Source organism: Haliaeetus albicilla, chromosome 4 (genome assembly GCF_947461875.1).
Source record: "Haliaeetus albicilla chromosome 4, bHalAlb1.1, whole genome shotgun sequence".
Taxonomy (NCBI): domain Eukaryota; kingdom Metazoa; phylum Chordata; class Aves; order Accipitriformes; family Accipitridae; genus Haliaeetus; species Haliaeetus albicilla.
In genome coordinates this window covers 25827447-25849021 of record NC_091486.1, presented here as the reverse complement: position 1 = coordinate 25849021, position 21575 = coordinate 25827447, and the positions used below count along the sequence as shown (strand labels likewise).

The window sequence follows — 21575 nt, the reverse complement described above, 5'->3', positions numbered from 1 at the left end:
ATATTTTCAGACTGCACATAAGTTAATGCCTGTGCATAGGTGGGTTTGGAAATCTGTTAAGTAAATTACTCCTGTAGTTCAGTCTACTGGTAGCAGAACTGCCAAAACCACAGAAGCTAGGTTAAAATCTTTACTCATGAATGGTGCTCTGTAAATAGCAGGAGGTAAAAGGCAAGTTTAATTGCTCTTTTCACACAGGATTTCCCCGTCACCATGGCACTGCTAGCTTTAGAGACTACTGGAGAGTGTTTTTTCTCTCAAAGTAGTGTATCATAGTATTCTCTCCAAACTAAGAAAAAAACCACAACAAGTTCTTCTCCAGTTTTTCCAGAAGTTGCATTAATGCAGAAAAGCAAGTTCAAAAGAAGTATCTGGGTTCTCAGCTCCTGACCGCTTTGGTAGCAGAAATTGTCACTAAGCAGTCAAGAATTGATGGGGTTTAGTTTGAAAAGGTATCCAACATACATCTGTGAAATTTTAAGACTGAAATGCAGGACAAGAACAATTTTCCTCTCCTGGCAAAGAGTGATTTGATAAAAGGCCAAGACCCCCTTACACATTGATACTTATGTGGATTTGACTACAGTAGACTCCTGTATCAAAAAGCAGGCAGTAAGAATTCAGCTCCATTTTCCAGTCGAGCTGACAAGAGTGGTCCCCTGCAGTAGGAATGAGTATTAAAACTGGGGAATCATAGGAAGAAAAAAAAATGTAAATCCAAAAACCAAAGGTGAACAAGAAATAAAAGCAAAGGCAGGACACACACAAGTAGTAATGACAGCCAAGAGCTACTCTGACACAAGATAAGAACTGACTGAATAAAATCATATCACTTGTGTGCTGCAGAGCTCCAAGACATTTTTGTCACCCAATTTCTGAATGAATTTTGGCTGAGGCAGGCAAACCTAAGAACTCTAATGAGTCTTTTCATTCTCAGCTTAATAATTCTAACTAGTTTACCATACAACTGTCTTCCAGGTATCCTGCCAACAGGATCCCACTTGTTAACTATGTAGACATTAATTACATAGACATAAAGCTTCGTAAGAAAAGCATTTAAAAAGATCAGAGAGAAACTTTTTAAAGTATTTTATTTTTTTTAATACAGATACAATATTTTTCCAAGGTCACTTTAGAGTAAGTGGTGTACGGGTTATTAAAATGGAAGTGCCCATGCAGTCGTTTCAGGTTAAACGTGCACAGTATATTCTACAACACAAAAACTGCATTTAGAGTTTTTTCTTGCTCCAGAATGATTTGGCAGCTTCAAAAAGCTAACACACGTCTCCATCCTCAAAATCAATTCATTTAACAACAAAACCCAAAACTGAAACGCAATCCACCCCAACCACCAAACAACACGCTTATCTCAGTAAGGACCTCTTAGCAGATCGGGCTGCAACAGTTGTAGAGCTGTCTTTATCATGACCTTCAAAGTACTGCTGCTCTATTCGCCGACAAAAGGCTGTGAGATTACTGTAGTTTTTCACTTTTTCAGAGAGTTCATCAGTGGTTAGTTGAGTAGTAAGGATTGTGAACAGATGTCCAAATACCAGAGCATCTAATTCAGTTGGTCTGTAAAAACAGAAAAAAGAACAGGTATTTTAGAAGGCAAATCCTGATCAAGAAAAACCCTGCTGTTGTGAATAACTTTTAGATAGCCATGCAGTCTTAAGAATTGGGAAGACATCAGGCAACACTGAACTTGCCAAATGCATGAGAACTGTTTAAAGAATATATAAGCATACTGCTAGTTCTCAGTATGGCATCTTTCTTTGCCTTTGGTAGCTTGGAAATGTGGAAGTAACACTTCTTAGATCAGGCAGAGTTACTGATCCAATATCAAACCATGCTCCACCTTTTAGTTCTGTAACAAGGGCAAATGCTTATCAGGTCTTTTAGGGGGTTTTCTTTTTCCTCTACACATGTATACAAAAAAACCCCAGCTATTATCTCACAAAGAAAAAAAAAAATAAGGGGGGGGGAAGCATAAAACCCCTATTCCCTTTTTTGTGCTTTTCAATAGTCAGAAACTATTCAACCAGTAAGAAAAGGAGCTCCAGGATGACAGCAGCTGGAAACATCCATTTGAAAGGGGACTAAAGGGGACTACACAGAAGAAAATGGGTACTTTGGGAAACAGTGGTCTATTGAAAGTTTTCAGTCCTACCTTATTTTAGGTACAAGCCTTCTGAATTGTCATCTTGGACCTTTGTATGTAAGTAGCCCATGTGCAAATAATTTTTTTTTTCAAATACATTAATAACTTAATAGTCCTTCTTTACTCATGTTCAAGCATGAGGGTTTTCTAACAGATATTTTTTTTGCCTTTATTTGTGGATCACTAAGAACTCTCCAGTGGAGATGTGGACCCTCGTATAACAAACTTAAATCTGTCAGCAACAGGCTGCTTTTCTTATTTACCTCCTACAGGCTCCCAGAAGTCACAGACTGAAAAATACTGGACTAAGAACACATACTTTCACAGTAATATTTCAGAGCTAAAAACTTTAAAGGTTGAAACTGTACAAAGAAAGCCTGGTTAACAAACAACAAAAACAAAATCCCCAAGCTGCAATTCTTTACAAATATAGAAAGAAAATTTAGGAGATACTATGTTTAAGAACAATTTGAGAAGATGCAATTCAAACTTGTCTTCTGTAAAGCATATTTCTGTATCCACTCAATTTACACTACCTGCCTAGTCTCAACTTGGCAAAGACACATGCAGAAAAGTAACCAAGATCACATGCTGTCTTTTGAAGATGTCTCCCTGTCCAAATGTAGCTAACTGAAGTCCAGATCTGAGCATTTCTAGTCTGATCTATGCACAGGAGACACGAGGGAGCTAATGTGATGTTATTTAAATCCATAACATTTCAAAAATATTGAATTATTGTAGAGAAAAAAAAAGAAAAAAGCATTTTGCAATTGGAAGAAACTGGTGAAAGCAAAGGACATCCCATAAAGGCCAGATTGTTCCTTTTTTCTCCCCTAGGAATGTGAATCCTAGTTCTCACTTTGCAACTGATCCTTTGTTGATACAAGGCTAGCTTCTCCCCCAGTTCTTACAATTCACAGGCACCCTCCTCATGCTAATTCTGTTCGTTCAGAACTGCCCCTGGTGTTAAGAAGGGCAAGACAAGCTGTCCTGGTCAGGACAGCAAAACATACATTCACTCCCCTCTACCTAGTAGAGAATGTTACCCCAGAAATACAAGTAAAGCTTTAAATGTATCATTTTTAGTAAGAAACTAACTGTATAAAGGTGTACCTGTAAGGTGCCTATGTAAGTTGTGGTAGACTCTGTAGAGAAGACAAGCAGGAGTAAAACTAAATCACAAATAGAAAAAACAACTAACGGAAATTTACAGAAACTTTCCTTTTAAACCCTTTAATTACTTATTTCTGAAATTTCATGTTTATATTCCAGTCACACTTTTGTATTTCTACAACTAATCATGTAGCATTAAAATAAAACAGTTTTCCATATATAAATATATGTGGATACATATCTATATCTCACATTCCTGGATGTAATATTTCAGTAAAGAGTAACTTACTGCTTATTGAAGAAATATGGTTGTGTTCCTAATCTCTGGGAGAGAGCCTGACAACACTGATCTACATCTTCAAGCACCTATCAAAGCACACAAGAGATAAAAGATTCATATTGGCAGGAAATACCAACATTGCAAAAAATAGCCTCCTTACTCTATTTGCACTGACAGTGGGAACAAGGAACATACAATGTTGGAACATGAAAAGCTGTTAAAGTCAGTCAAACCTACACAGTAGGCAGGTAGCTAAGTGTTACTTAATCTAACATTTGATGTAAGGCAATTCTGATTAAGTGCTTCCCATAACGTTTATAACTTAGCTTAATGAAAGGTACTAACTTGTACCTCAAAACTGACTTTTTTTTTTTTTTTTTTTTTTTTTTTTTTAAGACCTCTGACAAAGGAAGCCTTGCAAAGCTTGCCTATTAACGCCATACAAGAAGTGGGGGCTATAACTTACAACCTATTTTCAGGACTACGGCCTAAACTAACATCACCAGAGATGTACACTCATGGTGAAACATCCTTCCTCCCACCCCATCAGGTTGCACATAATTTAAGATTTATTGCTGCTAAAGGCAAATACCTGACTCCAGATAATGTTTTAAGTACAGAATATATTTTTTACTACATCTGTTTCAAAAAAGTGTTAATCTCCAAGGCCTTTTAAAAAAAAAAAAAGTAAAACTAAAACAGGGTAAAGAAATAAGCTTCACTTTTCATACTGACCTGTTCAAGCGTCTTTCCAGCCCATCCAATGGCTTTCATCTTTCGCCTTACCTCCCATTGCTTCTGATAGGACAAAATGCGGTTAAGAGGCCATGGGTAAGGGGAGCCATACCTCGGGTGAGTAATCTTTGTTTAGAAACAGAAAGGTACTGTGTTATCATATAAGAAAATACAGGTATCTCCATGCACAAAATAGCTAATATTCAAATATTTCTATCAGAAAGGGAGCTGTAAAAAGAAAGGGAGTTGTGTGATACACTGTAATTATTTGTGCAGAATTTATAGTTTGCAGCATAACCATTTAAAACTATTACTTCAGAAACATATACAAAACCCATATCTATCCTGCAGTCGGCTACCTCCAGTAATGACACAACTTCCCTAAAATGTATATGCAAGTGAAATTAAAGTGAAAAGACTGTATCATTAATGGTATAAACCTCAATGTTTCATTTATGAGTAGGGACTTGCAACTGTGAGCAAAAGTGTTTTCTCATTAAATTTTAATTAAGATAAATGCTGCAGAACCACTCACCTCCTCTACTGTAACATCATCACACCATTGGAGATAGAGCTAGGAACAGAAAGAACACTTACTAAAACTTCCTAATAAAGGAGAATACAGAGACAATAATTTCTCACTAGTAGAATTTTCTTTTCTATATTAGATTAAGTTTCCATTTCATTCCTCCTGTTAGACCTCTGAATGTAGAAAAGAAATTAAAACTGGAAGGCAAAGCCCAGTTGCTAGTCCTTACTTCGCCAGCACCAGGACCAAGCTGAGACCAAAGGCCCACTCCCGCTGCCCACAACTCAGCACACAGGTTACCAGCCCTCAGCTCCTCAGCCACCTGCAGCTCACCAGCATTTCCAGCACTGCTCCCACACCGGGATTGCGTCACGTTAACTGGCCACGGACATGAACCGCTGGGGATCCCAGCCTCCCACTAGGCACGTGAGCACACACACTGTAGAAGGTGATAGCAGGGTGCCTGGCCAGCTGTGGGCTAGGGTAGGATCCCCAGAACCACTGGCATTTTCCAGTCAGTTACTTCTACAGCTACGTGACATACTTCAGTTAGGTGAGGGGAATCATGCGCGTGGCTCGCATCTACAGGAACATTTCAGCAAGCAATCCATAGCATACAAAGAATTTACTCCTGCCTCCTTTCACCTCAAAAGTTGACGACCTAATCTAAGAACAAACAGTATTTCCAATATGGGGAAAAATCCTAAAGCTTTCTTGCCTATAGTCACTTATGTAAGTGTGTGGAGTTACTACGGTTTGCTGTACCTCTGCTGTCAAGAGCATATTATTGACTAATTCCATATAAGCTTTCATCTCGGCTTTTTGGACTTCATCCAACCCATCACTGAGAGAATGGCCCTAATGGGGGAAAAGAAAAAAGAAAAAAAAAAAGGAAAAAAAAAGACACACATATAAGAAAGGATATTGGAATATTCAGCAATGCCTGACCCAAGGACCTCTGAAGTCAATGAGCTTTGGCTCAGATCCTGATCTCTTACATAGTTCAGTAACAAATTACATATGAAATTTCTACATAAAGTGTCCTTTAGAATTAAAAAGAAATCATCATAACATAACATAGCTAATCCACAACAAATGTAGACTATTATCAGTTATAGATGAACACAGTTTGAGCACACAGCCTTCTGGTTAGTGTATCCCTGTGGCAAGAAATAAACAGGTGATACAGGTTTATCAACTGCTCAGTAAGAAGACAGTATTTTTTTTAAATATAGAGGAGGGTTGGGGGCATAGAGAAGCAAAGGCAAATTTGAACAGTATCTGACACTTCAGGATTTAAACCAGTCAGTTCTGGGTTTAAGAGTTCTGAGACCCAGAGACAGCGCACATAGAAAAACAGTCTGACACTGGCACTGGTATGCAGCTATCCTGCGTAGAATTTACTTCCAGAATTTGAGTAAATGACAAAGAAAAACATTTCCATTTCAGCAAACTCCTATTCTAGGATATCTTTCTTTTAAAATGGCACCAGCTTCCTACGCTGTTTTAACAAATTAAGTAACATTCCAGAAGAGTACACCAAATCAGCACAATGCTAAGCAGGATTAACGTGCTATTCACTAATTGATGAAAACAATGTACTATTACCTTGGCCTTTACAAACTGGACTATGGGCCCAAGTTCAGATACTACTTGATTTCCCACGTGAATAAAGGGTACTTTGCCTGTAAAATGAGAAATGTATTTTAGTAAGAGCTTTTTATACCTGTAAAACATCATCTACAATTTTCAAAGCAATTAAATATTGCAGGTACACCTGAACATCAGTGGTTTTTTTCAAATGAGCATAGGTAAAGCTCTAACATACATAGCTCACCCAGTGAAGGTTTGTACTAACAGACATCTTCCTCCTGATCTTCCTCCTCTTGAACCTCTTCTACATGCAATACTTGCAATTGTGTATTTCAAAGTTAGAGAGTGAGATCTATCAACCTGTATTTTAATAATGGATTTTGCTTTGCTGGAAAGACTTAATTCAATGTTTCTCTGAAGTACAGCTGGGAAATCCCAGGAAAGCAGACAGAGCCCTTGGCAAGTTTTACGACACAACGCATTCCCACCCTCCTTTCTAACCCACTGGTGGGGAAAGGGCTGCTGAAAGGATGATGGGAGATGTGGCACTGTGCCCAAGAAAGCAAGCAGGGGAAGTGCAAATGCACACTCAGCAAGGCAGGGTCTTGACTCTCCCTCCTCCAGTCCTTCAGATTTCCAACGACTGGGCCACCCAGCTCCTGTTGGCTGCCCCAGTCTTCACTCTCTAGTTGTGAGCTGGCATTTTCGAGCCCCCATGGTCCCAGGGCCAGGAAGAGGTTCTCGGTATGAGACCAACAGCTTCATGATCTGGGGGGCTGGGAGGGGGAAGGGGCTTCTTCATCATCACAGAAGCAAGGTGGGGTTAAAGCTTAATACTAGTAAGGCTCAACATTCAGTCTATGAAGCTGAGCCCTGAGGGTCCAGCATGGGGCAGAGCTAAAAACTGCCAGTCCTCAAAAGACTGGGAAATGGCTGTGTCACTGGTGTAATTTGTGGGAGTGCGAAGGGCTCCCGAGTCTGTACACACCACCTGCTCTGCTTAGTAACTTTTCTTACGTGCAGAACTAAGCCAAAGCTTTAAGGCAGGCAGAGACACAAGAGGAAGCCCTGGTACACACGGCAAGCCGTGATGCATGACAGAAGTTGCTGTAGCCCCTTTTCCCAACGTGTCACACGCTGACAATGTGTGAAGCTGAGGGCTCCTGCTCCAAACGACCCTAACCAGGTTGCCTGTCCTACAAATCTTCATCCAAGTGCAACTGACAAACATCAACCTTATATTTAAGACTAAAACTTTTATGATTATTTACATGATTGAAACAATGCATAAAATGGAGATAAATGCTGGATGTTTTGTATTACTGAAAACGTCCTCAAGCCCAAAGGCTGTAAATAAGCCTGCCCAGTGCAGTGGGGCACGGCACCCTTTTACCTTCCCGCCTCTTGCTGTGGGCAAACTCTGCTCTCAATAGACAGCCCAAAGAGCAAGATTAGTACCTGCCTGACTCCAAATATGTTATTAGCAATACATTCACTCTTTTCACTGAAACACAAAAACCTTACTGTTTGGCCTAAGTCAAAAACTGTTCATGCTAACAGCAGATTCAGTCATGGTTTTTATCATGAGATTCACTTCTCACTGGCTCGATTAGCCTAAGGGTAATAAATGAAGTGCATCACACCAACAAAGGCTTCATCTGCATCCACACACTGCATGTTGTGAAAGCAAATGCAGACCTCTGTGCTGCAAATTCAGTGGTTTCAGTCAGACTGTACTTCACACACCAAGACAATCCTTTGATATAATACTTTTGACTCCCTCAAAATGTGTTTTGTCATTGCGACTGTGAGATAAATAACCTTCTCCCCAAAATGATGAGATGCAGATCTTTGTCTGCTGCTGCTGTGAGACAGAGGGTGGTGGGGAGGGAGAGAAGGGAACAAATGAAAACCTTGTCTGAATTGTCATTAAAGAACCAATAAAAAGAAAGAAAAAGGGGCAAGTGAATAAAAGTAATAAGGACTCCAGAAGTAAGGGCAAAAAGAATACATGTATTTCTACTTACATTTAAAATTGAAGCAGTATAATTTTCCCTCTTGTGCTCCTTGTTTTCAGCAGAAGGAGGAAGTGTTCAGACCCTAATTACAATATCAGATGCCAGCAAGTGTGGACATGGGGTGCGAGTGACAGATAAGTGAGAGCATGCAACTACCACCAGTCCTACACCTGCACATGCAAGATGCTCCTCTGTGCTTGGATTCAGCATTTCAAAGCTACCTTTATTTACTAACGAACAATTTATATACCTCCATATTTTGCCATTTTTTTTCACTGCTGCCAAGCAACTTGGTTTTTTTTAAAAAACAGCATAATTCCACTGCTTTGACCAAAATATCAGTAGCAGCAACAGCACCCATACAGCTGGCAGACATATACTGACAGGCTCTTCCATGCGGCAGTCATCAGCCAGAGCCAGGTAATCGGTAAATAAGTACCTGCTCATACAACAAAAATCTGGGACAGGAGTGCAAGGATTGCCAGACTTTTGTGCCCTGCATTCAGCAATTCTAACTTTTAGGCAACCTTCTGAAGCTGGCCTCTGGATGTTTTTAGGCAACCAGTCATCTCCAGCAAAAGGCAGGGTCTGTACCCTTCTAACACTTCATTTATTGTTGGTGGGTTTGGATTTTTTTCCAGACAGTCTCATGGATCAGAGGAAGATGTAAAATCACCTGTCACCCTTAACAGTGACAATGCACCCTTCAGTCTTCTCCTGTAAAAATATCCTGGCAACCATCTTCCAGACTGGGTAACAAAAGATAATCTTTCTCTGGTGTTGTCTCACCCCAGCAATGGGAAAATATAACAGCATTCACTGGAATATTCCCTGGATGCAGAATAAAGCCATTTTTGGAAACATACGTCTTTCTGCTTCAGGACACAACCACTCTCAGGCATTTGAGAGAAGGTTTCCACCAGGCATTTGAACTGTCTGAACACTTTATATAGGTACTGCATTCACAGGCATGGTTACACATTGTGCCAACATTACTTTGCATTTGACTCTTTTAATTGTTTGCAGAGGAGAAACTGCACTGGAGAGGAGGGGGGAAGGAAACCCACACACAGTAGCACTGACTGACTGTTATCAGCCAGACAACGCATAGTTGCCATGGTATCAAAATGGAGGTATAACATAGTAATTTAAATGAAGACCACACTTACCAGATGGGGACATGTACTCGGCATTTGCCCTGCAAACCACCCGGATTGGCAGATTGCACATTTGCAAAAAGGCCTGGAAACAAAGAGTCGCATTTTAAAAGCATTAATACACCAGTGACAAACAAATGCATTCTTCTCAATATATTTGACTATGTTTTTGCTAGTTGCTAGCACATGCTTATGAAGTATAGCTCCTTGCATACTGCTTTTAGGAAGAAAGAAGGGTAGGTAAAAGAAAAACAAGGGGATTTTAACTCCCTTCGACAACTGTTTATCATCCAGTCATTGACTAGAATTCTTCTAATGAAGTGTCACCTATTTTTACTGTTTTTTCAAGACAAGCAAAGAAGCAATATCTGACAGATGTAATTAGTGCTGTGGCTGTACAAAATCAAGTGACATTTTGCCCCTCCTGAAAGTCATAGTACTTACTTCTTCTGGCTAAAGCTGGCTAACCAAGTTCATGTTGTTTAACATGGCAAACACATATAGCACCTTCCCACATTATATTTACAATAGCTGCCAGAAGTTTTGCTCTATGAGACTATAAGAGCACAAGCCTGCTTTGGTAGGAAGTATTTATTATCTTTATGTGAATCATGGGGACCCTAAGTGATCCATTTACTGTTTCTTTCTATCTGTAACCTTAGATTCAAAGCATTCTCAGTAGGATACCAATTTTTGTCAGCACCTGCCATCACCACAAAATCCTTAGTGCGCTTCTGTTGACATACCAAAATATCAAGAAAAATACTAGCAATTTGAACAGAACGTGGCAAATAAGGAACCTCTTACCCTCTAGAGTCTCTCACAACTCAGCTAAGTCCTATTACTCATTTTGTCTTTGCAATTAGACAGGTCACAATTCCAGATTCCAAAATCATACCTATTTATCCACAGTGGCTTGAGGTGAAAAAAGCCTACACCAAGAAGGCTACCACCATGAAGAAAAATGCTGCTGTAACACGGCACTTTCTACATAAGCCTCCTCCAAGCTCTTCGGATCACAGGATCTGGCAGTAAACTGCACTCTCACAGCTTTAGATGCTCAGACCCCCATCACAGACATCAAGGTAACCTAAACCTTAACCTTGAGATTGCTCACCTCTGCACTAAATGAGACTGTAAGGCATGAACTAACACTGGCATTAGCCCTGTTCCTAGCTTTGTGGCTTCTGTAGTATCCGTCAGGCAAACAAAAATAACCCAAACAGCCCCTCTCCTCTCCCCTGCGCTCTTCCAAGTCCTCTATTCCCAAACCCTAACCCAATCCAGGGAGAAAAAGCTTTGGTCCTTTTCCAACCAAATACAAGAACTGCACAGTCTATTACAACATTTGGCTCTTGCAGGTTTAGATGACCTAACTCAAATCCAAATCCCAATTTAAAGCAAGGAACTATGGTCACAAGCTGTTACACAAGACATTGATTACAGCTGAGAAGAGCCTGCCTCAGAACTGTGGAGACTCTGCAAAATCCACCAGAAACCTGGGTTTCTACATCTTTTGATTTCCTCAGCCTAACTCTAACTTGGGGGGGGGGGGGCACTTGCAAGTGCAGAGACACATTTAAGCAAAAGGAGGTGAATCACAGAACTGTTTTTACTTTTTCATATCAGTGTGTCAAAAATGAGACACGCTGGCACAGAACACTTGGGTTACATGACTTGCTTCGGCAAATTCTTGCCTACTGTACATTGTATCATACATTGGCTCCTACATTGTACAAGGTTTCTATGAAAAACACCGTTTGTGACTGTGAAAAACAGTCCTCAGCATAGAGGCTGAACTATAAATAAAATCTTTTCAGTGTAAAGGGTTCAGCCAAGTTTCCATCAAAGATCTGAATCTGCCCTTACTCTCTCTCCTTCTCCTCAATAAACATCCCCAGACCAAGAAATATTGACCTTTATTACATTTGGCAGGGAAATTCTACCTCAGTTTCTGGCCTAGTGCAAAGGGGATTTAGAATACGCTGCCATTTTGGCATCTCGGAAATGCAAACATCCTGGGTCCATGTGCCTTTTTTGCACTTCATAAAGAAAAGAGAAGAGAGGAGGCTGAACTAGAATTGAGCTCTAATGTGGGAACAAATATTAAGTAAATAAAAATGTTTGCTACTCTGCATAATAAAGTGCAGATTCTAGTAAGCTTAGATATAAGTCAGTCTACCCTCAGTGAGGTTAAAAAGTTTTTTTTTTTTAATTTTTTAAAAAAGACCCTGAAGTACACACCAAACCAAAACCTGAGAAAACTTCCTTGGGATAGTCATCTTCAGTTCTGATGAACACTTCGTAGATGGGAGACCAGGACTGAGCTCGAGAAACTGAAGAATGATTCAAGATTAAAATTGGGCAAATCCATCCAGTTCTGCGTTCACCCCAGCAGTTCTCCTGCGAGGTTCAGAAACACTGACCACTGGAGCTGCCTCGCCAGCAGCCTTACAAGGCCTGCTCCAGCAACCCCCTTCAGCATCCACATGCCAACACCTATTCCACTTCAGTCTTTGTCTATATTTAGGATCGGCTTTAAGATGAGTAGTGAAATAGTAATGAAACACAAAACCAAGAGAAAACAGAACAGTGAGAGTTGAAGACAAAATCATTTAATGCCATACAATAAACCTAAAAATAAAAAAATATTTTAAAAAACTAAAAACTGCTATTACATCTTTAAAAAGATAGAAGCCCAGGGAATTAAAAGACCAATATGTTGAGCTGTAATTTGTATCCAAAGCATGACCTGTTCAATTTTAAGTGCTTCTTAAATATTGTTCTGCAGGAAAATGAAGGAAAGCTCCACAATATGAGAGCAGTTTAATCCTTATTGGATCTATACTGCTGAACCAATCATTACCTTAGTACACCAGTAGCCACTTCTTGGTTCAGCTTAAACTAATGGTCCACTGGATAGCCTTCAAGCTGACTAAAAAAATACATGTCAGCTGATAAAAGGAGACAGTGCTATACCGAACTATGAGGGCTCAGCCCAAGAAATAAGCCTTACAATTTGCACTGCTATGACAGTACTTACATTCTTTCATTGATGTAACTGACAGGCTTTGGAAATTATTAGTATTAACAACACAGGCGTGTTTTGCTTTTCGAGCACAGTGAATGCATTTCATATTTATGGAAATTATGGTTTCTTTTAGAAAAAGAGATGGACAAGGATCGTGACCAATGCATTTTTATAAACATCCACCACCAGAAAACCTCAAATTTTTTTTCTTCATTCAACTAGATAAATTAGACTTTAGACAATAACTTATGTTAGACAGTAAGTGGTATGAACTCTTACCAAAATAGTTGAAATTGGCACAGATCAAAGAAATCCTACAGAGACAATATAGGACAAAGCAGCAATTTTTGTGAGTCTTTAGCTCATTTAACGCTTTAGTCCAGTGATCAAGGGAGGATTTGTTCCTTTTTGACCACTGATGTAGAATGTCAAGAACCAGCACATTTGGTCTACAGATGGTATCAGACCACCATGGCTTCCAACTCTAATAAAAGATGCAGTGGAACACTGATTATGCCAGCTCAGAGCATCTCATTTCCCTTTGGGTACCTCACATATATAATTTGAGCAAGCAAGTAAACCCTTGCTTTTCTTGTGAGAGAAACCATCAGCAAATGGGAGTGAGCTCAGCTCCTCTGAGTGCTTTTGGAGTAAAGGACCAGAGATTGAAGGCTGAAACCACCCCAGTACAATTCTGCTGAGATTTATGAAGATACCAACACCCCTTCAAAGACACAGCATCAAAAGCTGAGCAATCCGAAAGATCAAGGGCCCAGGCTTAATCTAGTACATCAGAGATTATTGTTAACATCATAAATTTGGCTGATCAACGTAAAAAGGGACTGAAAGGGGCCAACTGAATTCCAAGTGACACATAAGCTAGTTAATCAAGCCCTTGTGAAAATTTCTCAAAAATGGTAAGCAAGACAGTAACAGCTAAACTAGAAACAAGACACTTAACTGAGCACAGCCTGCCATACCTTGCAAAGACGCTTGTAATTCCAAAGAACAGCATTAAATTTCCCGCTCTTTTATCCTCTAGACAAAAAAAATGTACTAGCACAGAATGAACAGGGTGGCTATTGTAGGCCACAACCTGGATCTCCTCCAGCACCTAGGATTCTCACACAATAATACTACAGCCGTTGCAGTTCTTCAGAATACGAAAAAAAAAATAGCTCTCATGTCTGTAGTAAAACTGGTACACATTAGTTCATCTAAAGTTTTCCAGTCCAAAGTAATCATAAAGATGTTCACTGAATATGTTTATTAATACTTTGAAAACAACTCTTCCAAACAAACTCTAAGCATGGAAACAAGAACTGAATTCCTGCTGGAAAGGATAAACTTTTTTTAATGCTTAACACCTATCCAAAGAGTTAACTGTTTGGATCAATTCATAAAGAGGGGGGATTAACATTCTTATTTCCCCTTGCTCATGTTACAGAAGATCAAGAGATGCTCAATAGACTTTACACAAATAAAGGAAACTTCATTCAAGCATAAATATACAGAATTCACTACAACTGAAGGACATCAAACCAAAACGCTCAGGCTTTTAAACAGAATGAGTAATTTCACGGCTCATACTAGTTAATGCAGCATAAAACAAGGGTAATGAAATCTCAGATTGGGAAGAACTGAGTTTATTCCCCTGGCGTCAGCAGGAGTGCCTCCTTTATCCATATGTTCCACTGATTATTTGCATTTCTGTAATTTTAAAAACAGGGGCCCCATTTCTTGTGCAGTATCGGCATTGGTCAATGACTGAAGCAGACACCCGGAAAACTGTCCAGTTTAGTAACTTACGTTCAATATAATGTCTGCTACAAACACTTTTCTGTAAGTTATTTCTGGAACAAAGTGTGTCCTTTCTTTGGATGAAGTTAATATGAGAAACAGATAAAGGCATTAAAAAAATAAAGATTTGGCTTAATAGTGTTTGTCAGCTTCTCTCCCATGCATGGTCTTTGTCTCTCTTCCCTGCAGGCTAAGTGTCTCCCCTCTCACAGTCTTCCAGCCTCTACCTGTACCATCACCTACTCTGCTGGCACCTGGGAAGGGAAGTGAGAAATGTGAACAATATATTTTTAGCAATGCTACCTCTCTTCTTCCAGACTGAAAGCACCAAGTCTACAAAGTTGCTACTGCCTCTGTGCACCTTATTTTTAATGGGAGACTTAGCTGTGGACAGGAAGGTAGAGAGCTGCTGCAAATCCATGAGGAGTGACAGCAGAGAGGGAGGAAAAAAGGTGCCACCAGATGAATTATGTCTGTCCTTCCCTACCCTCCCAATATTAACTGTTATAGACTAGGGAAGAAAGAGCATGGGAGTGAGGACAACGAATTGAACAAAAAGCATGGAGAAGCCTCTCCATGCTTTTCGTGCCCTACCACACGTTGATCCACACAGGACTATGGTTTGCATTGCACTGCCTGCTCCTCCCAGAGAGCAGCATGAGCCACTGTGTTTTCAAAATCAGCATGGAACAAGCCAGTTCATATTTTTGCTGCAAGAGAACGAAGTATCAGCAGCTATGTGAAAAGGGCTGATAGGAAGCTTTGAGGTGACACTTATTACAAAATTAATCAACAATCTTATGCCCATCATTCATTTCAATTATGGCAGGTGACACCTCCTGCCAGAATTACGGAGTACATTTACAACAGCATTGCTTAAAGGACACAATCAACCTAAGGTTTGTTCTGTTTTCTTATAGCCTGACCAATTTCAAATTCAAAATATAGGTAGTACATTGGATTTCAATTATCTAAAAAAATAATCAGAGCAATCACCTTTGTGCTGCTTTAGCACAGTTCAAAAGCCCAGAGCTCAGAAACCACAGCCAGCCACAGGGCAACTCACTCCACCCTCCCCTTCCTCCCCTTCTCACACGACTGACATTCTCATCTCTGCTGCTGCTGCTGCCGCCCTCGAAACAATGCAAGAAAGGGATGCCGTTGTGTCTTCCTGTGATGACAAGGATGGAAAATGACTGTGCATGAAATACAATGGGAAGGGATAAGAGAAGGGAGGGAGGAGTTCTGTAGTTATTCCTACAGTTAATTGTTTTAGGTGCTGTTTTTACTCTGGCTCTCCCTTCTTCTTTACCCTCCCCAGCTAAGGAAGGGCTGTTTGGACACTGTCAGCTGGAAACACACACCGGGCAGCGAATCACCCTGTCAGAGCTCCACCAAAATGCTCTCCTATTCCCCTCCAGTCCCCTCTCAGAATAATACATATGAGCAAACACATATACTCATTAAAAATGAGTTACAACTTAATGTAAATCATATCCAGATTGCAGTTTCTGAGATCAGAGGCAAGAATGAAATTACTTATGCCAAGACTCAAATAGTTCACAACTTACGTCCCCACATGAGGAACACTATTTTCAGATGGCACACTCCAGGCTTCATTTGAAGAAGATATATTCATGATTAGTTTTTAATAAAGAACGAGCCATTCCAAGCCATCTCTTATTCAGCAGTGCTTCTAAAAGCACTCTCACAATACTGTTGTGAAGTAAGAGTGAAAGGCATTTTCTGTTTTCATTTTTACATTATTTCATGAGCATACAAAGGACAATATGTGATGACAACGAAAGAGGTATTCTCTACTTTATTGCAGGAACACATTTTAAAATTAAAAACCATGAACAAATCTACAGAATAATTCAGTTTTCATATCAAACAGCTGCAGACCCTGTAACTGAAATAGTGTGTCTAAGGTTATAAATGAAAACTGTTCAGTATCATTATTTGAGTGACAGATTAAATTCCTAATCCAGTTATGGTAATGGCCACATTTGTAGTTTAACATAAATTAAGAGCTTAATTATATTTGTGACTATTTTAAACAAAATTACAAATTCCTTTGTACCTGTGAACGTAATTTATAGCAAAGCCACGTTCATTCTCCAAAACAATCTATTTTACACTGCAGCACAACACTGCTCTAATGGTATAATGTAATTCTTGTTGTAGAATGCGGAAAGAGTAGATTCACTGGTAGCACAGAGGTTTTGAAGATAAATGAAGATGCTATTCATTCAGGGGTAATTTCATCTTAGAACTATATGAAAGATGTTTCACTCACAAACAGTACCTGTATGGCTTGGGATTTAAGCATGTTTTCAGCTACAACACAATGCTGCTAGATTGATTATGTTGATACTGCGTTTCTCATCATGAAGAATTCCAGCTTTTATTCTCTTTAAAAAAAAGAGATTGTCAGATTTTCATTTCAGTACTAAGCCTTTGTTCAAGCCTCAGCAACAAGTTCAAATTTCTGCTACGGTTTTATCTAGAGAAAAACCAAACCACAATTCATACACACGCACACACACAAAACCCCAACAAATCTGTCGAGGGCAATTAATCATGCATGATTTACACATTTATTTGATTACTTGTTGAAGTAAATAAGCAGTTGGTCTGTGTAACACAATTTTAAATTGCCCAAACATCCTTCTGTCATTCACGACTAAGAACAGACAATTCTAAATGCACTTTGCTGGAATATATTAAGACCATTTACAAGGACATCAATTGCACAAGCAATTAATACATATCTTAACATAACGAGCTCCAGGCTCTATAACCTCAGGATAGCTATGAAAATTTCCACAATCCTGAACATTTTAGACAGCCTTTTAAGCAAGACTCTGAGACCACCTGCATAAAGGTTTCAGAAGAACCTGTAATAACAGAGGTAGTCTCAGCATCCACATTCCTCATCCGGACAAGTTGGAACAGTGCAGGGAGACGCTCATGCTGCTGCCATTTGAGGCAAGAGGCCTGGCACAGTGCAGCTGTATTAACCCCCTCCCTTCTACTCAGCCACACTACTTCCACACAGGCACTACACAAAAAGGCTTTGCCTGTACCGGGCATCAACAGGGAGACAGGGCCTGGACAGGCATTCTGCTTCAGACTGAAATATACTCTCCTACAGTAATTCAGTTTGAATCCATTTAAAACTCCATTTTTCCCTCCTTGAAGTTGTAAAGTTGTTTTGTTATTGAAATATAGTTGTGTATTCACTTCTGGTTTTTCAAACTAAATGCCTGCAACAGTCTGTTACACCTAACCTGAGAGCAACTTGCTCTGCTGGCTGCTTGATCCGCTCTGTTGACAAGAGGTACATGAAATGCCATCTCTAATACAGGGTCATCAATTTTAAAAGTCAACTTTTATTCTGACTAATTACTTACTATGGTATCGGATTTTATTCTTTATTTTATATGTAGCTATCTACATATATGTCCTCTGAGAGCTATCCCAGAGCAGCATTATGAAGATGTGCTGCAAGGAAATTTTGAGAAAGATCTTTCAGATCAGTTGCAGTACGTTTAGAGTCTTGTTGTGAACAATGTTCCTTAAAGATTTGATGGTGGCTGACTCCACATGCTCTTTTGATCAGAGGGACTCAAAATTCTGATGTGTTTTCACCATGTGGAAATTCAACAAGCCATGAACAAGCTATGTATCAGCTCTGGTGATATTCACATGCCCCAAATCAGTAACAGGGGGAAAAGGAACGGCAATAGTGGGGAAAAAAGTCCCAGGTACCAGCTCCTATTTCTCCTCTTATCCCCCGTTCCCATTTCTTCCTCAGGAAAAGAAACCACCCACCCTCCCTCCTCCCAAAAAAAAACCCACCAGCAAAAAGATATCCAGTTAAAAGATAATCAGGCTCTCATCAGAATAAAAAGTAAATTCTAAAACAGAGGAACTCAGCAATTTCCTTATGCGAAACACACCAGTATAGTTAAAGCTTTCTGATCACTAAGCTAGTAATACATAACTACAGATCCTAGTATCATTTCCAAATGGATCAAAGACACCAAGGATAGCTATTCTTTCACAGTCACAACCACATTACACAGATTCTTCAAAATAGATATGATTCCCCAATACAAAATTGTTCTATAAAGTTTAAGATCAGATATCTACCACAGCCATATTTATAGTCATGGCTACTATCAGCTGTCCAGCTAGAGAATATTGAAGAAAAACAAGCATTTTTAATATATTATAGTTAATTTATCATCTAAGTGACATGTGTAGGATAACAATGGACTGGAAACAGTAAAGCAAAATGATGCATTGGAAAAGGAAATTTTAGGGTTATGTTGTTGGGATTTTTTGTGTGTGTTTTAAATACAAGCCACACCTATACGCATTGTTAGATGGTAAGAAAATTCATAAGAACCACAAAAAATACAGGTGCTGGAGTAAAAAGGAACACCAAAATCAACTGAGCAACAAAAACACTTATTTGCATTACTGTGAGGCATGATACAAAACACACTGCCCAAACAAATAAAACACTGCCACATTTATTTGGTGTATCAAAGATGACTCCTCTGTCCAGCAAAGGATAAAGGTATCTTCTTGCTGTGATAGAATTTAGTCTTAGAGGTATCTCCTAGATTGCCAGACTGGAAGGAAAAATGTTAAGAGATCCTATAAGTAGTTATCATGATCAAATGATCCTAACCTTTTCACCAGTAGTATCAGTTACAGTCTCCAAGTGTCCCACTTTGGCTAAATGAGATGTGACCTTTTTGGACAGCCCTCAAAGAGAGCAGTCTTGCTGTAGCTGCTCTGAGCTAGACCACACACAAAAAGCAAGCAGGGGAACAGTGCAACTCCCTACTATGCAAAGCAGCAGCAAAGTTGCTTTGAAGAACAGGAACCTTATAGACATCCTGCTCATCACCACTTCTGACAGCCAGGCCCTCTCTACTAATGGGGAAAACATCCCCTTGAGATTTGGGGTTACTGAACCTAACAGGTTAATGGAGCTTATGTAGACTTCACAGCCACAGAGGTGCTTTTAAGTCAATCAGAGATGCAAGTTTGTCAATTATATGGACTATTTCTAAAAACCACATTGCATCTCAACTCTGTATACATGATGAAGTTGAGAAAACATATCAGAGACATACAGAGATTTGATGGCCACAGCCCACAGCAAACATGCCTTGAGTTTGGGGCAGTATTAGCTTTGAGAATTAAATAACCAGCAAGCATCATACAAGATGTTACAAGACAAACTAGCATACCAAGTGACAAAAGATGGGAACCACACACAATTCCCAGAGTAGGCAGACAAGCAGACACTGTACAAACATAAACCAATATAAATACGATTACAAGCAGCAGCACTCTATAGGACTCTCAAAATCTTCATGTCCTTTAGGCTCTGACACTTCAATGACAGTGTAAAGCACATCAGATGCAGGAAATAAGTAATTGATTTTGACAGAAATCATTCTTAAATTATTCATTTAGCTAAATAGAGTTACTTTAGCTACATAATCATTCAAAAAATAAAATGGAATTAACATCTTTAGTTTAGAGAAGATGACATTTTACCTGAACAGCAAGGGAAGACGCATTATCAGAAAGCAAAATTTGTTCCTCTGTTGAAAGAAAAAAAACACAAAAAATGTAATTACAAAAAACAGTGCCCATTTAGCTACTGACCTGTAACTGTAAGCCATTCTGGGTTGCATTTCTTATTCATAAAACAAGGAGCACATATATAATTATTATGCAGCTGGACTAGAAAACCTGTGATATGAATATTAAAAAAAGAAAGAGAAAAAAAAGAATACCAGGAATATTTCTCCTGCAAATGCAATTGCATTTATCATACATTACCACCAATGTACAATAAAAAAATGCTCACAACTAAAAACCAAACGCTTGAGTTTTATGCCAATTACTCTTCTTCTAATCAAAGTTAAATAAAACCACATCTTCATAACTCCTCTGGCTAAAAAGTAAAAGCATTCAGAAACCTATAAAAGCAGCTTGCAGTTAATATTGCACACTGTGTCTAGGTCTGTCACACAAAAGAAAGATGACAAGTTCACTGCAATAAAAATTCCATGCTTAGAAGACTAGGGCTGCTACCTATTAGTCTTCATTACTTTGCAGTCTTCTGACAACTGTAGCAGGCTGCTGAGCCCCAAATGGGGGCCATAATGTGATCTGATGATATATGAAGAGCTGCTAAAGGGAGCCTGAACCATCCTAGCCTATACATTTTAACAGTTCCTTTTTACTGAGAGCCCACTTTACCACAAGACTTCAAAAATCTGCTGCCTCAGCTATTGGTGCAGTAAATCTGCCAACTGTGCCTGCAACCACATCATTTTACACTGCCTACAGCAGCCAATATAATGAGTCAATAATAAACCAAGGACCTCATAGGCCATGAATAGCTGGTTTATATTGGCAGATGCAAGCGTAGCTAAAACCTCTGACCAGACAAACAACACAAAGGACTCTTTTAACAGTTTCTGTGCTTCCTTGCAGTTAATTATCTTAGTGCATATTTAGTGTGTTTTCTAAAAATGAAGTAATTATTAATTGCAAAAACCAGTGTACCCACCTTTCAGTTGCTGATACAACGCAGCATTTTCAGGCCAAGGCTCTGCGGCTGTGGAAAGAAGAAGAGTTAATTAAGCAAGCCAAACAACAATGTGCTTGCAGGTGCTAACTGAATACAAACGTTACCTAGAGCAGGAACTCAAACTGCAAAGATGCTGATGCAAGATTTAACCTGCCCTAAAAACGTCCCCCTGTCACTCTCTTCTCCCGTACCTCTCTCCTGCTCACAGAGGGACAACACAGAGCAGAAAACTAAGTCCCAAAATGTAATGTTGCAAGAAAAGCTAAAATTCAAGCTACATTACAGAATGGCCTTGTAATTCTCAAGCAGCTAAAGCAGCTGTTTTCCTTCCACCATAAAGACATCCTTGTGCCCATTTCCATCACAATTCTGGACACTCTCAAGAGCAACTATTTATTAAGGTACTAAACAAAGAATTCTGGAAAGAACAGAACAAGACACAGAGGAGAGAGGCACAAACCTCCAAACCAAGTGTGAAGAATGCTTTAGGGAAACGGAAAAGCTTTCTGCCTTTTAAACTTGTGTCC

At 39.4% G+C, this 21575-nt stretch overlaps 1 protein-coding gene across 1 annotated transcript in view; it reads right to left on the bottom strand.

The window, feature by feature from the left end:
- Positions 1–1074: 1074 nt before the first annotated feature.
- MTX2 (metaxin 2) overlaps positions 1075–21575 on the bottom strand; it is a 34024-nt gene continuing 13523 nt past the window's right edge. Inside the window, 9 exon segments of the mRNA XM_069781509.1 lie at positions 1075–1575; positions 3564–3640; positions 4290–4415; positions 4825–4863; positions 5584–5676; positions 6427–6503; positions 9599–9671; positions 20004–20050; positions 21028–21075. Coding sequence (XP_069637610.1) covers positions 1365–1575; positions 3564–3640; positions 4290–4415; positions 4825–4863; positions 5584–5676; positions 6427–6503; positions 9599–9671; positions 20004–20050; positions 21028–21075 — 791 coding nt within the window. The 3' untranslated portion in view covers positions 1075–1364.